The sequence below is a fragment of the Opisthorchis viverrini genome, assembly GCF_000715545.1.
Source record: "Opisthorchis viverrini unplaced genomic scaffold opera_v5_28, whole genome shotgun sequence".
Taxonomy (NCBI): Eukaryota; Metazoa; Platyhelminthes; class Trematoda; order Opisthorchiida; family Opisthorchiidae; genus Opisthorchis; species Opisthorchis viverrini.
Genome location: NW_008751684.1, coordinates 639,923 through 657,659, shown reverse-complemented (window position 1 = coordinate 657,659; position 17,737 = coordinate 639,923). Strand labels below are relative to the sequence as shown.

Here is a 17,737-nt window from a genome sequence, read left to right as displayed (position 1 = left end):
GCGCCGTTGGCAGTTACCAAAACAGTTGGTACACCTTCATGGCTGAACAATTTCCTCAACGCTTGCTGAGTGAATTCGACACTTAGAGACTTAGTCAAAAAGACTTAAGGCCAACTTGATTATGCGTTAATAACAATTAAAGCATAGTATTTACCGAGAAGGACCTCAGTAGTCAGCATGAACTCGCTGAAAGGCTTCACAGGTAACTGGCCACGGATACCACTGTGAAGACTTATTATGAATCTTATGTACACACTTAACACAATTCTTAGGAGTGTGCTTGATATCAGCATCCAGTTACGGCCACCAGCATAACAAGCGTGCAAGGGATTTCATTTTCTCGAAACCCAGCTGACCAGAGTGTAAATCTGCATGATCAGCGGCTCGTTGAGTCGGTGGAATGACAACTCTATCCTCAAAACACAGTAAACCATCCGGATAAGCTTTCGCGGCGACAATAAAAGCAGGAAATCGGCGCCGTTCTTGCTGCGTCCAGCCACGTCGCAGTGCAGAGAAAATGGGAGCGAAATATCTTTTAGTGTCAGCAACAAGCACATCCCGCTTGACTGGTAATGGTTGAATCAGTAGACAATCTGAGCTGTTTGAATCAGAGTCGCATGATGGAATTCTTAACAAGAAATTGACATGAGGAGTCATTTTTGCACTACGATGAACTATTGTGTAGGTGTAAGAACTCAGTGCAACAATCCGTCGTTGCACCATAGCGGCAGATGACTTCGCCAGAGACTTTTTTGGATGATACAAGAACTTCAAAGCCTCGTGATCGGTAGCAATGGTAAATTTCGATCCAAAAAGATATTTAAGAAGCCGTTTGACAGCCCAATATATCGCAAGTGCTCCTCATTGGGTCTGCGAATATCCACGTTTGGCTTTTGAAAGTCGACAGGAAATGCAGATCACTCGTCTACCAAATTTTTCAAGGATTGCTTCTATTCCAGTGGGAGAAGCATCAGTAATGGTCGTCGAATGATGTTTGGCGGAAAATGGCTTCAAAACAGCTGAAATCTGAAGACAACCAAGCGGTGTACGCAACGTCTTCTCATGGTTGGAGGACCAAGAAACTTGATTGGAAGATATGACATCAAACAGACAGTTTGCATGTTTGGCGAAATTAGGAATGAAACGGGAGTAATACTGGAGTGCTCCTAGAACTGAACGCAGTTCTTGTAGATTGGTTAATGATGGCGCATTCACTAAATGGGATAGACGTCTTGTATCAGGTTTAAAACCGCTGTCATCCATAATGTAGCCAAGGCATGTAAATGATGGGACACCAAAAGTGCATTTATCAGGATGAATAGCTACATTGAACTCAGAAAATCGCTTCATTAAAGACAACAGACGCATATCATGAGTAGCATTGTCAGCAGCGTGCACAATGACGTCATCTTGGTACGCCTCAACACCCTCCAAATCTTTTGCAATAGTATTCATAACTTGCTGAATACAGCTTGTGAAACTTTCAGACCAAAGGAAAGGAAATTGTTTTGGAATAACGGTTACTGTAGGCTTTGTCCAGTGCTATTTGAAGAAGGGCATATTTTAGATCGGTTTTTGAAAATACACTTGAACCTGATAAACGATACAGTACATCTTCTGGCTCTTCCGTCGTGCATGTACGTTGTAGCAGCCGCGTATTTAGCGTAAGCCGGTAGTCACCACAAACTCTCGGAGTAATACCATCAGCGTTCAGTGGGGTAACTATCGGAGTCGCCTAATTTGGTGACCCGACAGGAGTCAGCATTACTTTCGCACACATTGAATTTAACGTTTGATAAAAAGGCTGGCGCAAACCTAATGGAATAATCCGTCTCTTAAGAAATATAAGCTCTCCTGTAACTTCGAGCCTCATCTTGGGAATTTGCATGCCATCTGTAGCCTTGGAACATTTCAGAATCAGTTGTTTGAGTTCATTCTCATTCACAGAAGTCAGTAAGGTGATACTGGTTTTTCAGTGAGCGCAGAACTTTGACTCCGATAATCGACGGTCCCGACGTTGAAACCAAAAAATTAGAATCGATGGAGTAACCTTGGCGTGACCTCACAGAGATCGTGCAACGACCAACTCAAGGTACAGAATGTCCAGTGATACCGCGAATGTTAATATCTGTAGGCACTATCACGGCACTGGGGTAGAATGCAGTTAGATCTGATTGTGGAATGATGGACTCAACACTACCAGAATCAACAATAAAGTCATGCATTTATGAAACGGGAGTAATACTGGAGTGCTCCTAGAACTGAACGCAGTTCTTGTAGATTGGTTAATGATGGCGCATTCACTAAATGGGATAGACGTCTTGTATCAGGTTTAAAACCGCTGTCATCCATAATGTAGCCAAGGCATGTAAATGATGGGACACCAAAAGTGCATTTATCAGGATGAATAGCTACATTGAACTCAGAAAATCGCTTCATTAAAGACAACAGACGCATATCATGAGTAGCATTGTCAGCAGCGTGCACAATGACGTCATCTTGGTACGCCTCAACACCCTCCAAATCTTTTGCAATAGTATTCATAACTTGCTGAATACAGCTTGTGAAACTTTCAGACCAAAGGAAAGGAAATTGTTTTGGAATAACGGTTACTGTAGGCTTTGTCCAGTGCTATTTGAAGAAGGGCATATTTTAGATCGGTTTTTGAAAATACACTTGAACCTGATAAACGATACAGTACATCTTCTGGCTCTTCCGTCGTGCATGTACGTTGTAGCAGCCGCGTATTTAGCGTAAGCCGGTAGTCACCACAAACTCTCGGAGTAATACCATCAGCGTTCAGTGGGGTAACTATCGGAGTCGCCTAATTTGGTGACCCGACAGGAGTCAGCATTACTTTCGCACACATTGAATTTAACGTTTGATAAAAAGGCTGGCGCAAACCTAATGGAATAATCCGTCTCTTAAGAAATATAAGCTCTCCTGTAACTTCGAGCCTCATCTTGGGAATTTGCATGCCATCTGTAGCCTTGGAACATTTCAGAATCAGTTGTTTGAGTTCATTCTCATTCACAGAAGTCAGTAAGGTGATACTGGTTTTTCAGTGAGCGCAGAACTTTGACTCCGATAATCGACGGTCCCGACGTTGAAACCAAAAAATTAGAATCGATGGAGTAACCTTGGCGTGACCTCACAGAGATCGTGCAACGACCAACTCAAGGTACAGAATGTCCAGTGATACCGCGAATGTTAATATCTGTAGGCACTATCACGGCACTGGGGTAGAATGCAGTTAGATCTGATTGTGGAATGATGGACTCAACACTACCAGAATCAACAATAAAGTCATGCATTTGACCACAAGCGGATATCAACGTAGGATGCTGGACTTGATACCGGGGTAAGCTGGCGGCGCTGAAGACCCTCCTCAAGGGCCGAGCAAAGGCGGCCTTGGATGAGGCCATAAGGGGCCCTCCGAAGATGGACTGGTCCTGCACGAGGAAAGTCCTTGCAGCGGAGTTCAACGAGCCGGCCGACCACCAGGGGGCTATGAAGCGACTCAAGAGAGCCAGGATGGCACTTGGTTGTGACTCGACAGGAGTCGGGTGGAAAAGCTCCTTGGGGGAAAAGAGTTGTTGCTAACTCATACGGTGGAAAGCGAACTGTACACATGACCGAATTTGTGAAGAGCACAAAATGAAAGTCAATAGATATTCAAATTGGAACGGAATCATATCCAAGCTTTATGAGGTTGGACATAATTCAAAAATTTCGCATCGTGATAAAACCGCTCTGTAAGTGTTGGACCTGGAGGTCCTCTTTCCCGTTCTGCTAGTCACGACTCGCAATACGCTTCACTGATATACCCAGCAAGAGGAGACGATTTTATCAGCAACATATTATGTGACATTTTACGTGTGGCATGGATAAGTATTGTCCGATAAGCAAAAATGTCCCATATTTGTCTAACGTTCAGAAAAGGGAATCATCCTTTGACTACAAAAATCATGTTGGCCCACTTACCAAATCAACGATGCAAACATTTAAGCCTAAATAGAATAAAATAAAATTTGTAAACAATGAAGTATGCAGCTTCAAACGTTTAATCTCAATTCGGAAAATATACGTAGGTAAATTTAGATAGCCCGTAAACCACTCACTTGGCAACTGAGTAGCCCACGATCGCGCTTCTAGCTGGTGCAGAGGCCTGATCGTTGGACGGTTAAAGCCACAAAAATCCAAAACTAAAGTTGTTGAAGACCAACTCACCTCTAGCGGAATCTGTCGACCCTAAGGCAAGGTTGAGCACATTGAATTCCTATTCCAGCTGAGAATCGCAGAGCAGAAATACCCTACGTGTTTTGGTTAACAAGGGGCCAGCTTCAGAGGAATCGCCGTTTCTCGACTGTTTCCCCACCTCTACATCCAAGTCTCGCCCCTGATGTGAGAAAATCAATCCCATCCAGGTCTACTGAGTTCGCCCTTCGGCACAATCTTGATGCACCTCGAAGGGATGATAAGTATCGACTTTTATTTCATAATAACCACTGCTGTATCGCTAAATACCTGCCTACATTTTGCCAACAGATTACCAAAACCAACCAGGTAATTTGATTTAGTGCTCAGTTCATCTGTAAGCGGTGCAGCGCAACACACATACGCGGCGTGCTTTTCTAGGTCTAGTGGCGTCGATTGTAAACCTCACAAAAGAACATAAAAACGTCCCTTATTTGCATCGCTTTCAATTTACATAAAGTGAACGGCGTTGTGACAGAACAACTGGCAGGCTGCAGGAGGGCTGACCGGATGTGTGAGAAAAATTTATTAGGTGTTGGTAGTGTAGTTTCTAGGATCACAACCGCACTAGGCACCAGAAAAAATTACTGCTGACTTCTGCTTGTTGCTGCTGGAGTTTGGCTCTCCTCGGTGGAGTTATGCAACTGGACTCTCATCTGTAGAAAAAAGAAAAAAAAGAAAAGAAAGAAAAATAAAAGATCACTTGGGATAGCCTGAAAATACCCTGCAATGCCCATGACCTACATCGGCGAGCATAGTTGTATCTGCTTTCGTCAGGACAGAGGCTACACCGCACCAAAGCCCATTCCGTCAACCAAACAGAGAATACATCTACTCACCACTCCCAGTGGTAGACACGAAAGTCTTCATCGCTATGCATCACCTACAGATTATAGCTGCTAGCAGTGCTTCGGGGACTGGTGACTATTTCTTAAGCACACACTTTCTCACCTGGTATATATCCAACTCATGTAATAAACACTCGATTAACCAGTCAGACCAGAAGTCCATTCCTGTCAGGCCTTACACATCTGATTCCCATACCACGCTTTTGCGCGCTTATGTCGGCTTTTACTAGATCCCGTGTAATATAGTACAGTAAATCAGCAAAACCAGCCCCTGGTCACTAGTCTACTATGTACAAATTTATCTATTTCCTACCCCATGTAATCACTTGTCGTTACCCTAGTTGCATCGGACGCCAAGTTTTTCTTTCCATGTATATAAATGCATAGTATCCCATTTCATATCCCCTCAAACCCACTATGTTTTGCAAATCTCCTCCCATTGCCTCACCTTCCCAAGCTTTAAACTTCGTAAGTGCCCGCTTAGGACGACTTGGTTAGCTGATCTCCACCCACCCGACCTATGATCTACAACTCCGGGATCACCAAACGACCAAGACAACCTACAATCCCATATCGGTTTCGTTCAACCTTGTTTCCTCGACCAGGCTAAAATGAATGTCGCTGCTCAATGAACTGCATACCCAAGTCGAATCATCTCAAATGTGACGTCCGTCACGGGGCTGTCAAAAACTGAAGCATGTCAGGCCAATGATGGCACGGCACTGCCATAATCAGCTTGATAGCACACCCGCAACTGTACCATTCCTCCTCTTAACCGTGCCCTCTTGCCTACTCGTTTCATTGACCTCAACGACCACCATGACATTCATTTCAACCTGTTGGACTACTCGTTCAAATTCAACCACCTCTGTGTCCCCATTCAACCTAACCCCTTCACCTGACCTCCCAGCAACAGAGCAACCAGTGAGTCTGCGTGCTCTCAGATTGCACCATATTTCTGAGACTAAACTTGCCGTGTTCTCCCAATTCGAATTATCCCATCTCCACCTCCACTTTTCCTCGTTATGACTCCGGCAATTTGCCCGACATGCGCTGTTGCCATCAGCGGCTAACTTGTCTTCTGAAAAGGGAAGTAGCTTAAGTTGGATGAGCAGAGAATGAAGCCACATCTTGTTAGATGGTCTGCAGTTAGCTTCAAAGTGCTTTTGATGCACAACAATTCCGGGTTGACGTCGGGGACATCAAGGATTGCGAACAGCTAGTTCTGCTGTCACAAAACCCAATTTTACTTAGAGGCACAAGTTGTCGTGCGGAGCTGGTGCTGCGCGGACGTATCTTGCGAAAAAGTTTCGCGTTTCCATTCTGTGAAACTTGTTAGCCGTCATCAGAAGCACACAGATATTGAGTTCGCCAGAACACTTTTTTGAGGTGGAGAACTTTTACCGGGATTTATTCCACTCTAAATGCACATTTCAGTGTCGTCCGAGATAATTTGATCAACAACGCCACTACCCATTTGGTGAATGGTCTTTAACCTGAGGTATGCGCAAATATTCATGAGGCAATGCATCATGATATATGAGCTGCAACCACTCTGGTGTGAAGACGTCCCCAGATAGAGAGAATACCACAAGCGAGATCGATCCTTTCAGAAAGGGAAAATAATCCACCGGAACATGTAGTCAACGATACCACGCCATCATCAAGACCGTTGCGTTGTCTCTCAACTTGGCCGCCTACTGTAGTCTCAAGGCACGTGCCTGCGCGTCCCCTGAGTACAAAGCCTTAGTTGAGCACCACGGCCTGATCCATCGACACACAAAATACCTTCGTCACTATAACCGCAGTTTTTGTAGCTTTGCCATGAGCATGCGTGAAAATTATAAGACAACCTTTGGCAAAGCTTGTCTTTAATTATCTTTCGCCCCAACCTAGGAGTAACGAATGACCACTGTCATTCTTGTATTTCGTGAACCAAGTTTACCGGACTTTTATAAAAAAAATCTTGATTTTATAAGAGCTGACCTACCAACTGCTCAGTTGTTCCCATTGTCAACAATGGAAGACTAACGTCTACGCCTATTTAACGGCACCAAAATCGAAGGCCGTAGCAGCAGGTAAGCCCCACTATCACGACAAGGTAGCAACACAGTCAGGCGAGTGAACCAGAACAGGGCCTTAGAGGCATGCAGGTAATCAGAATTCAGGCGAAATCCTCCTTATTTCGCGATTTGAAAGAAATGTCTAAATACGCGTGGATCTGCCCAGTGTCAGCGATAAGCAGAAACAGTCTACGACTAACAGAGACCGCGGGGGACACCGATCGTTCGTGTAGACCGCCATTTAGTTTAGAGCTAACTGTCCTCCGACACGCGGATGTCTTTCCGGGCCAGTGGTCAAAAAGTGGCCTAACGTGAGCTGTGTTTGTCAAGCTGGTTGCTTCACACAGCTTCTGGCCTCGCATGTTTCCAACGACTTCATTTTGCGGCCAGGCCTTGGGAATCTATTTGTGACCTTTCTACGGCGAAAGCCGTAGCTTGGGGGCCGGAGATTAGGTACGTCTTGACCTGTCATGCCGGTTCCGGAAAGTCGCCGTTGGAAAATGAGACAGACTTGAACAATGAACATGCGGAGATGAATGGCCCTTCAATTTAGAAAATCGGTGTGCGCGAGGGAACCACATGGATAGAAGGCATGTGAACGTTCTGCGGACATGTTAGCCAAGAGAATTAGTCAAGAGAATTTGGGGTTCAAACAGAAGATAAAATGTTGTCGACGGAGTCTTCCATACCTTGCGGCGCTCGTAAACAAAATTAAAGCTGCAAAACCAGAAGCAACCTCTCTGCAACCAGAACACGCTGAGCCATGACAACTGTTAAAATATGATTTTCGCGCCCATCGTGGACCTTGAGCAGGTCTTAAGTAGTTCCAAGAAAAGTGCGGCTGAAAGGGAGAGATTTCTAGTGTTCGAATTAACACCATCAAATGTGACAGCTTTATGTTAATGTCTCCTTCGTCCAAACTACGGTTTCAGAGAATTCATGAACCGATAAACAGGGTCGGGGCTTATGCCCAGGTTTCCCACGTCGGCTTTGTTCTCGTAATTCAGCGACTGTCGTTCACCTGGAATGCACAAGTGAAAAAAGGTGTACCACTGCCCTCTGTGTTTTCGGTGCGGTGCAGTATGCTTGCCAGTGCGAGGACTCACATAAGTGTCTAATAGTGCTTTGAACTTGGTTGCAGAAGGAGCGTGGACAACCGGCGGAGGACGGTTATTCCACGCAGGCACTACCTTAAATGAGAAAGTATTTTGCCTGATGAATGTGTGCGCTCTGGGCTTGAAGGTTTTCCTACCATGTCCCCGCATATGCTTGTTGGGTCAGTAGTGTAAAACCTGGTGGACAAGCTTTGTTCAAACAGGGCATAATTAAGAATTGGTGTCCCCTGGAGGCGACGATATACCAGGGGAACGAGGTCGAGCTCCACGTAAGCGTTTCGTAGTCCATGGATTTGGGGCCGACACCCATTTTCGTAGCGGCTTGTTGGACACGCTAAATGAAGGTGACGTCTTTCGTGAGTCCTGGCGTGTCCAAGGAGCGGTCTGACTTGGGCCCCATAGACTATTCAGAAGTCCATGCGAGTAATATGGGAGGTGTACCGAATCACCCGTAAAGTGGCCAATGCCCTATGGGCCGATTTCTCATGGGGCAGTAAGAAGGGCAAGAAGGACAATACCCAAATCCTCTTAGGCGTCTATCCTCATGATGTTTTCTAGTCCTTTCTCACCATGCATGAAGAGAACATTCGCTGAGTCTCCTCCAAATGACACATGGACGCATTTTCGTCATTCAGATGAAGGTTGCAGTCCAACAATCGCTGCTTTGGAGCGGCTGCATCCATTTGGCGGGCACTGGCATTAAAACTCCGGGATTTCAAGTATTCCTCAAAAAGCAGACATGAACTTGCAAGAATATCGGGAAGGTCGTTGAAGTAGATCAGGAACGCCAGAACGGAGCATTGAGGAACTCCAATGGAGACCAGCGCTGGAGAGGAATAGGTCGAGCCTATTCTCACTCGGAATGATCTGTCTGACAGGAACGCCTTGATCCAGCGAAGGATTTTCCTTTGAATCCCGTAAGACTCGAGGTTGAGGAGCGGCGGGACGTGTGGGACCATATCAAATGCGTTTGAGATTTCGAGAAATATGACATCCGATATAAGTCCCTCGTCCTTGGTTTGGATTAAGCTGTCCATAAACACAAGCACGTTTGTCACACAAGAACGGTCTGGGAGAAATCCGTGTTGAGATGGGCATATAAATTTGTTGGAAGTAAGGTGATCTAGGATTGTTCGCTTCAGATCGTGTTCCATCACCTTGCACAACATGCCAATGAGGTTTATAGGTCTGTAGCTTTCAGGTGACAGCTGGTCAACGGTTGTGTTGATCGGCGTGACACTCGCTTCCTCACAAGCAGAAGGAAGGCTGCCGTTGTCAAGCGACTGACGGAGAACGAAGTATAAATGGTTTGCGAGCGTAGATGACGTTTCCTTTAGAATCCTTTGGAGGGATTCGTCGGGCCTCAAAGCACAGGATGGATTGAGCTTGTGCAAGAGTTGACGAATGTCCTCCACCATAAGGACCAATTCGGTTAAAAGCCGTTCTTGATTACGCCTTGACAAAACTGAATGTGACAAAGACGCTCGTCTGCTTCATTTCTTGGTGGTTTCGGGGGCTGCTTACAATTCGCAGGGCTCTTTCGCCCGGTTTACTCGGGTTCTCACTGCTTGGGGAAAAGTTTCGACCATTGCTACTTGTAGCTCTTTCATCCCCGCTCTTTGGATGACCACATTTGCCATTTTTCAATGGTTTGGAGGATCCTTTCCCCTGTTGGCTTTCTTGGGTGTTGTGGCGCGGTTTGATCGGAGGGGTCCCTGTGAGGCACCGAGGCCGCTGGCTATTCGAACAATGAGATTGATTTCTCGAAATCTACGGCATTTTCAGACTTGCCACTTCATAGTGTAGAATGTCTATGTATAATGTATATGCTCCTGTATTATTGAAACTCCTTTACTATGGCGATTTGTTTAAGTGAGCGAATTCTCAAGGTCAATAAACACCACCAACTGTGAATACGTTACCTGATGATAAAAAATCGCGAATTGTGGAAAAGGTTGACTCACATACAGTGAACGTAACTTTCAGGTATTTTTCAACCGGAACAAATTCCCTAAACATTCTAGAATTTAAATGGCCTTTGGAGGTGCAACATATGCGTAGGCGCATTCGTGCAAAGAAATTTTGGTCGATGATTCTTCGTTGCCAGTAAAAATTCCGCAGTGCACGCTAACCATTTGCTAAACATCGTGCACGTTCGCTGGCAAAAAGCACAGTTTTTCATTATATGTTGCGAATTATGCTAGAAAGACCTCGAGGTTTATCGATGTGAACAGACGCACACGACTAACATGCGGCTAGGGGGACACGATACCTAACTAACTAGCTACATAGAACCTACGTCGATAATACCAGGCAGCTGAAAGACCTCAACCGACATACACGACTAACATGCGGCTAGGGAACCGCGATGCCTAATTAGCTAGACACATAGAGTCTACGTCGATAATACCAGACAACTGAACGATCTCAACCGACGCACACGACGAACAAGCGGCTAGGGGTACACGATGCTAAACTAACTAGCCACATAGAACCTATGTCGATCACACCGGACAGCTGAACGAACCTAACTGACGCACACAACTAACATGCATTCTCCGGTCGGTTGTTGGTCACATTACCGAAATGAACCATTCCGGACTGTGCGTGTATTGCCCATTTTCGGGCGATGTACAACCAACGAGCCGTAAGATAGGAGAGAAATCGGGGATCGGTTCGGCACAGAAGCTGTAGATCTTGTCGGAATCTGTGTGCTGGTAACATGATGAACATAAAACCTACTGTACAGCATTGTCCAGTCGAGCCATGCGGTGAAGTATGTGCCGGCTGTTCGAAGAATGTGTCTATGTCCAAAAATACATGGATATTAGATGATACATACGTGCTTCCTGATAGCTTTGCGGACATGAAAGTAGCAAACCATAACGTCACAGCCGAACGCAACCCTTGCCGCACGCATTTGCGCCGCCAACTTGTCCGGTACGAAGGTCCTGACCGGATACGCTTCGCCGAACTTTCTACGCAAGTGAGCAGACTCCTCGCCCTCTACGAACGCATACATAACCGGACACCCGGTTCTTATGCCTTCTGTTATCAAGAATGTGTACAGTTTATATCTAAATGCCGAATATTAGATGCTTTATTGAACTTACCCAGGGCGGTTTGTTGCATGCGTTCCGTCTACATTTACTACGTCTGGAAAGCGTCGGAATAAAGCTATCTGCTGACATCGGGAGAAACATACGTGGCTATAGTTACCTTCCTCTCCCGAAGTTTTGCCAGGACCGAAGGCATATCCTCTGCTACATTAAAACCCAACCATTCGGCACCTACTCAACATAACCGATCGACAATTCCGGCGGCAGTTGTGTGCATCCTTAGTGGTAGGAACCCTTCTGAATTAATCCGCCACAAACTGCCGCACCTCAGATGACGGCGTTCCATATCTCAGCAGGGCCTTGCATGTGCCAAACTCGTCTTCGGTTAGGCGTCGATTGACCGGAAGCCGATCGTACAGAAACTTTGATAGTTTGTGGTTGTGTTCCAGAAAATAAGAGGTCACTGCCAGTTGGTTCATTTGCCTCCGTAGACAAAACCGCACTGGACAGCTGGTGCTTCGCGTACTTTTTATTAGAAAATACGCTCAGCTTACTAGCTTCTTCGGATTCCACGGCTATCCGTCGGTCGTGGAGGAAGCCTGCTGCATTTGTAGTACACCCATTCGTAACGCAAAATAGCGTTGGTGCCCCGATTATTGGATGAGCGCACAAATCTCACAAAGTTATACTTCATGTACTCATTTAAGGTCTTCTGAAATGCCGTGGAGGATGAGACGATACAGATGAGCGCACAAATCTCACAAAGTTATACTTCATGTACTCATTTAAGGTCTTCTGAAATGCCGTGGAGGATGAAGACGATACACCCACAAATTTCTCAACGAAAGCCACTTCCGAAGTCATAGTAGACGAAGTTCAAAGCCGAATGTGCGCCAATAATTTTCAAAAGAGATCGATTAAAACAAATCGCGAAAAATGACGGCAGGTGAGAGGAATTTTCAGTCTGAGCATATATGCAATGAAGCGCAACATTTTGACGTTAAATATTTTATTTCACCTGCAGGGGTTTTGCAGAAAAATGCATTGTGCCTCGAGCCGCTAGCGGCTCTGAGCATTGGGTGGCGGCACCAAGAAGCAATTCTTTTGGTGGCGCTACAATGAAGCTCGTTTTCGTAGGGGAGAAGGTTGAGGTGTGCGTCCAGAAATCGGCATCCCCAACATCAGTGGTCCTTTCCTAATTGACCAAGCTCACTTTGTATGTGCTATTGCATTTCTAATTCTCCAAGGTCGTTCAGGATATACGTATATATATATATATATATGTACCAGGCATGGCTTGCGGGTTGTGCTGTGTGCGGTGTTGGCTGGTCTTACCTCTTTGCATGTGGGCGTAGGTGATGTACAACCTTGCTTACTGGGTTTTGGCTCATGATCTTTCTTCCCATCTTCTATCCTCGGATATTGTTTTGAATCTCTACCTTCGGAGAATCACTGTTCCCTGGTGCTTCCATAGTGTACATACTATACACTTGTAAATCAGTCACATTGACAGACACCGTGGCCTTTCATCGGCGTCGAATTTACTCCCGCCGTCTTCCATATTGAGAGTAGTTCAGTTGGCATCACATTTGAGACTTGCACACTTTTCCTCATTCCGTCTGCCCAGTATACATATATGTACACTATGCTCCTAGGCACCATCAAATAAAGGGACGAACAGCGAGTTTAACATGTTTCCTACGTCGGGCTGTAATCCACGCTTAGCGCCAAGCGCACCCCTCTGTAAACGATGTGAGTGTGGTTTACGAGTTTGTTGACTAATCTGTTGAAGAACACCACTTCCGCTGTTCAGAAAATTGGTACACAACTTCATTAGGCGCTCCCCCACACTCGGTCGTTCAGCTGATGTCCAAATCGGAAGCGACTACTTAGTTATGTCAAGCGAAAATACACTCACGTTTGATCGCTCAACGCAACACACACACCCTGGCCTTCGTGTCATCAGGGTTGCACAGCTGAAATTGGGATGGGCGACAGATAGTCAGTTGAGTTACGGTACTCTTATTCCGGATCCTTATTTATGACAGGCAACATATATCAATACAGAGGAAGTTCAGCATGCAAACAGGAACAGATTACTTTCCTGCTTGCTTGCGGACTTCTCATGATTCCATCATTCACGAAATTGGACAGGAATAGGGAGAGTGGGCATCCCTGATGGATACCACTTTGCGTACGGAAGCTTTTTGGAAAGCTCCTAGTACACGCACACGCCCGGAAATCTGAGAATACAAAGAACGTATTATGTTTACAATCGTCCGGGACATTCCTTGGTGGGCAAGCGTGTCATGAAGAATAGACCGATCAACCGAGTCGAATGCGCCTTGGAAATCCAGGAACACTGGAATCGTGGGGCACCTATACGTATATCGTTGTTCTAGCACCTGACAGAGTGTAAAGATTTGGTCAACGCAACCCCTACTAGGCCGGAATCCCGCTAGCTGCTCTTAAGTCAGTGTTTCACGAGCCACCATAAGACGGTGAAGCACAATTGACTAAAAAGTCTCGCTACGACGTGGAGGAATTCTTCATTGTCCTAATGATATCTTAATTTTATGGCAACAGGCTTGAAATCTGGGGACAAGTTGGCGATAATTAACGATAACCCAACGTTTAGTGCCGTTAGGTCGCAAATGGTGGTCGCATCACAATCCCCGCCGAATGAAATTTCTATCTTGCTGTGTAGGCCTAAGAAATCATGCCCCAGTAGGATGTTGTTGCAGAGGCATTATAAAGAACTTTAGCCCTTTGTATATTGTACCTCTGTATCGGATAGAAGCATAAGCGTAATCGGTCGTTCTACAGGATAGTGATGTAGAAGAAATTGTTCAGCTGTAGCACCCTTTCGGTGCCTAACTACCATGCCACCTGAAGGTTTCACGAGGGCTGGGATACTGCCAGGTTGCCCAAGCCTAGACAGGGGAAGTCGAGAGTCAGAGGTCGGGTTCGAACCACGAACCTTCCGGTCAGTAAATTCGCGCTCTACCTACTTGGGCCATCTCGCCCATCGTGACGATTGAGAAAGTTGGATAAAATCTTCAATTATGTAGTTTCACGGTATTAGAACTAATGAAACTTGAAGCACTGCCTGTAGTGACCAGAGCACGGAGAGCAATTGCAATCGATAATTATGATGACATGCTCCAGGCAGGTGGGTGCTGCTGCAATGATTAATGAAGTTAAAGTGGGCTTCACTGTACGAAATGTGTGGAGCTTAGTGGTATTTTTTGAACGGCATACGCGGTGGAAGTTACCGGGTTTCCCGCAAAGATTACAGATGGTTCCTCGAGCTTTGAATGAGGGTGTATATCATCATCACGGAAATAACGTTCGAATGTATTTTACAGAAGCTTTGGTCGAGTCGACGCGTGGTTCCGGATTCTGTGAGATGGGCGAAATCATAGAGCAGAATATAGGTCCGCTGCTAACATGGTTGCGACTGTTTGTGAGCCAACTTTGGGGATCTGTCAAGTTGATATTCTTGGTCCAGAGTTGGTTCGTTCTGTGCTAGAAGGCTTTCGTGAATGGAGCAGGCCAGGCCGTTAATTGGAGCACGCATTCCTCTTGATATTCAGTTGCAGATATTGATTTAGACTCTCCATTGGAGCGAGATAGCTCAAGTGGTTAGAACGCGTATTCGCTGACCTGGAGGCCATGGTTCAATGGAGCAGGCCAGGCCGTTAATTGGAGCACGCATTCCTCTTGATATTCAGTTGCAGATATTGATTTAGACTCTCCATTGGAGCGAGATAGCTCAAGTGGTTAGAACGCGTATTCGCTGACCTGGAGGTCCATGGTTCAAACCCAACCTCCGCCTCTTGACTTTCCCTGTCTAGGCTTAGGCAACCTGGCAGTATCCAGATCCTCGTGCTTTCTTTGGGTGACATAGCAGTTAGGCACCGAAAGGGTGCTACAGCTGAACGATCATTAGACTATCAATCTTTGGCTAATTTCAATTTTCGTCGAACTGACCAATATCCTATCCGTTCTCTTGCTTGTAAGTCTGTATTAGGTAGCGTTCATATATCACTTTTTTAAACCGACGTATAATCTTCGTAACGTATCGGTCGCAAATCCGTAGTAGGTGTAATCAGCAGTGTAATCGTGTGCCAGAGAATCCAAAAAGTGGACGAGGGTTTCTAGTTTGTTAGGTTTGGAGGATTCAACAGTTTTCATATTGGTTTCGAGGGTACGAAGCCAGTGATTCCAGCGTATGGCTACGGATTTTGGGTTGGCGTCGAAGAACCGAGGTCGTAGCTGCGGATCCATTGTGTTCCCAAACAAGTAATTTGAGACGCTTTGAATGCGTAGGAGAACGAGTCAGAGGAGATTCCAAGTTATCGAAGATAAACGTTTTACTTGTACAGGGACAAGCTTGGACGAGCTGAAATACACATAGGCAGGTTCAGTACGAGTATATAGGGTGATTATAATAATAGGCAGACAACAATCATGACAGTTGGCTGGGTTATATCGCAGACAATTTCTAGCGTTGATTTGAGGGGCTCATTGAGAAACAGCGATGGGCAAGTGGATTGTCGGATTTCACACACGTATTCCAGAAGGAGCAACTGACAGTGGTCGACCCTCACCATTGGTAACTAATGGCACCGTGGTCTATTTGGATTCGGGATTGAGATGTTGTTTGGCGCAGTGTTATCGAGCGGTTTCCGCCGTTCCGGAAGTTGATACTGCAATAAAACCAGTCTGGTCGACACACCTTCAGGGGACATTCTTCGTTGCCCTTGCGACCACCTAAAAAAATCGTTCAGCTGTAGCGCCCTTTCGGTGCCTAGCTGCCATGCCACCCGAAGGAAGCGCGAGGGCTGGGATACTGTCAGGTTGCCCAAGCCTAGTCAGGGGAAGTCGAGTGGTGGAGGTCGGGTTCGAACCACAGACCTTCCGGTCAGTAACCACCTATTTAGGCATCATCATCCCTCAGTCTACCGACAAGAGCGTTCATGTAACCAGCGACCACAACGGTGTCTGAGCTTTTAGGCCGTTGTAAAAGAGCACCTGGAGCGTCATAGGAACTGTCCTTGGCATAATCCTAGCTGCACTCCTTCGGGAACCATAAACAAGGATCGATAATCCCCACTTTCTCGAAATTCTTTCATAGACGTTGCCAAACGACCCGGTAATCAATCGAGCAGAAGTTCTAATCGACCCGCCACGGCATATCCAACTGCAGTGGCCTCAGCGTCACCAAAGGTGTGCAGCCGGAAGCTGGGAGGGAGTGAGGAGCAGTCTGTCCAACTAAAGTACCTGCGTCCTGGATACTTGTTTCTTATAGACAGCATGTCAATCCAGAGAGAATCCAGCGTATGAGCAAGAGCCGCTAGTCGTACTGCTCGCTTGACTGTGATTTGTCGCAGTATGTGGACTCGATATTCTTCGTCGAACTGCTCTCCGTTGGCCTTCCTGGCATCTTCGGACATTTTGGAACGCAGTTCCAGCTAATGTAGCTCGCAGGATCATTGAAGCACGCCGACTCCCGACCTCTCCCGGCCCTCGTGCCTCCTTCGTGTGGCATGGCAGCTAGGCACCGAAAAGGTGCTATAGCTGGACGATTATATTATTATTATTATTACGGTGGTTCTCACAGTTAACTGTTGGACGGTTGAAGTGTGCCGATTTCGGGGCCGACCTTTTACAACCCGTCCTTGCTTGGGGAAGGCAGCATTGTTGCTCCCATTAATATGCAAACACCACGGGGACTGAACTGGCAGGCAAATTACCCATCGACGTTTGCGCGTGTGGTGTTAGGGATCGGGAGAACATCGGTGGACACAGAACTGTGCGGGCAAATGATACCACTCGGTTGCCCAGGTCGGGTTTGGTTGAGGTACCCCATCTTGAGCCTTTGATTCGAAAGTCCGACCAGCGAGGCAGCGGATAGTAAGGTTCTCTTTGGGAACCCTGTTCGACTGCAGGAGGTTAGCCTAAAACGAGGGCGCAGATGATAGGGCATTACTGCCTCACATCTGATGCGTTCGCGCACAGCTAGTGCCTTTTGAGCAGCCCCGGTTTTAAGAGTATTTTGACCGTATTGAGTAACGTACCGGTGACAGTCAACTTTTGGGCGACCGAGGTTTGTGGTTTTTAGGGCCGACCTTTTCTAACCCGTCCTTCCTCGGAAAAAGGCAGCATCGCTGCTCCCATGTATGCGTACATGTTGGTCTCCTAAAAGAAGCACCCTACTAGCTTCACATTCCTATCACAGAGGACAGTACGACTTTACCGCCGAACCGCACCGTAGCACGATTAGTCGCAGTACGTAGTAGTACGTGGTACGTATACTAAGGGAAAAACTTCAGTCCTCAAACTCCTTTCGCGTTGAGTTATATATATATATATATATATATATATATATA

At 46.2% G+C, this 17,737-nt stretch overlaps 1 protein-coding gene across 1 annotated transcript in view; it reads right to left on the bottom strand.

Annotated features, from left to right (window-relative positions):
* Window positions 1–17,125: 17,125 nt before the first annotated feature.
* The window catches only part of T265_02324 (hypothetical protein), a gene marked incomplete at both ends in the record, with an annotated part of 19,508 nt that continues 18,896 nt past the window's right edge, over window positions 17,126–17,737 (bottom strand). Inside the window, one exon of the mRNA XM_009166538.1 lies at window positions 17,126–17,305. Within this exon, the coding sequence (XP_009164802.1) occupies window positions 17,126–17,305 (180 nt within the window). The remainder of the gene's footprint in view (window positions 17,306–17,737) is intronic.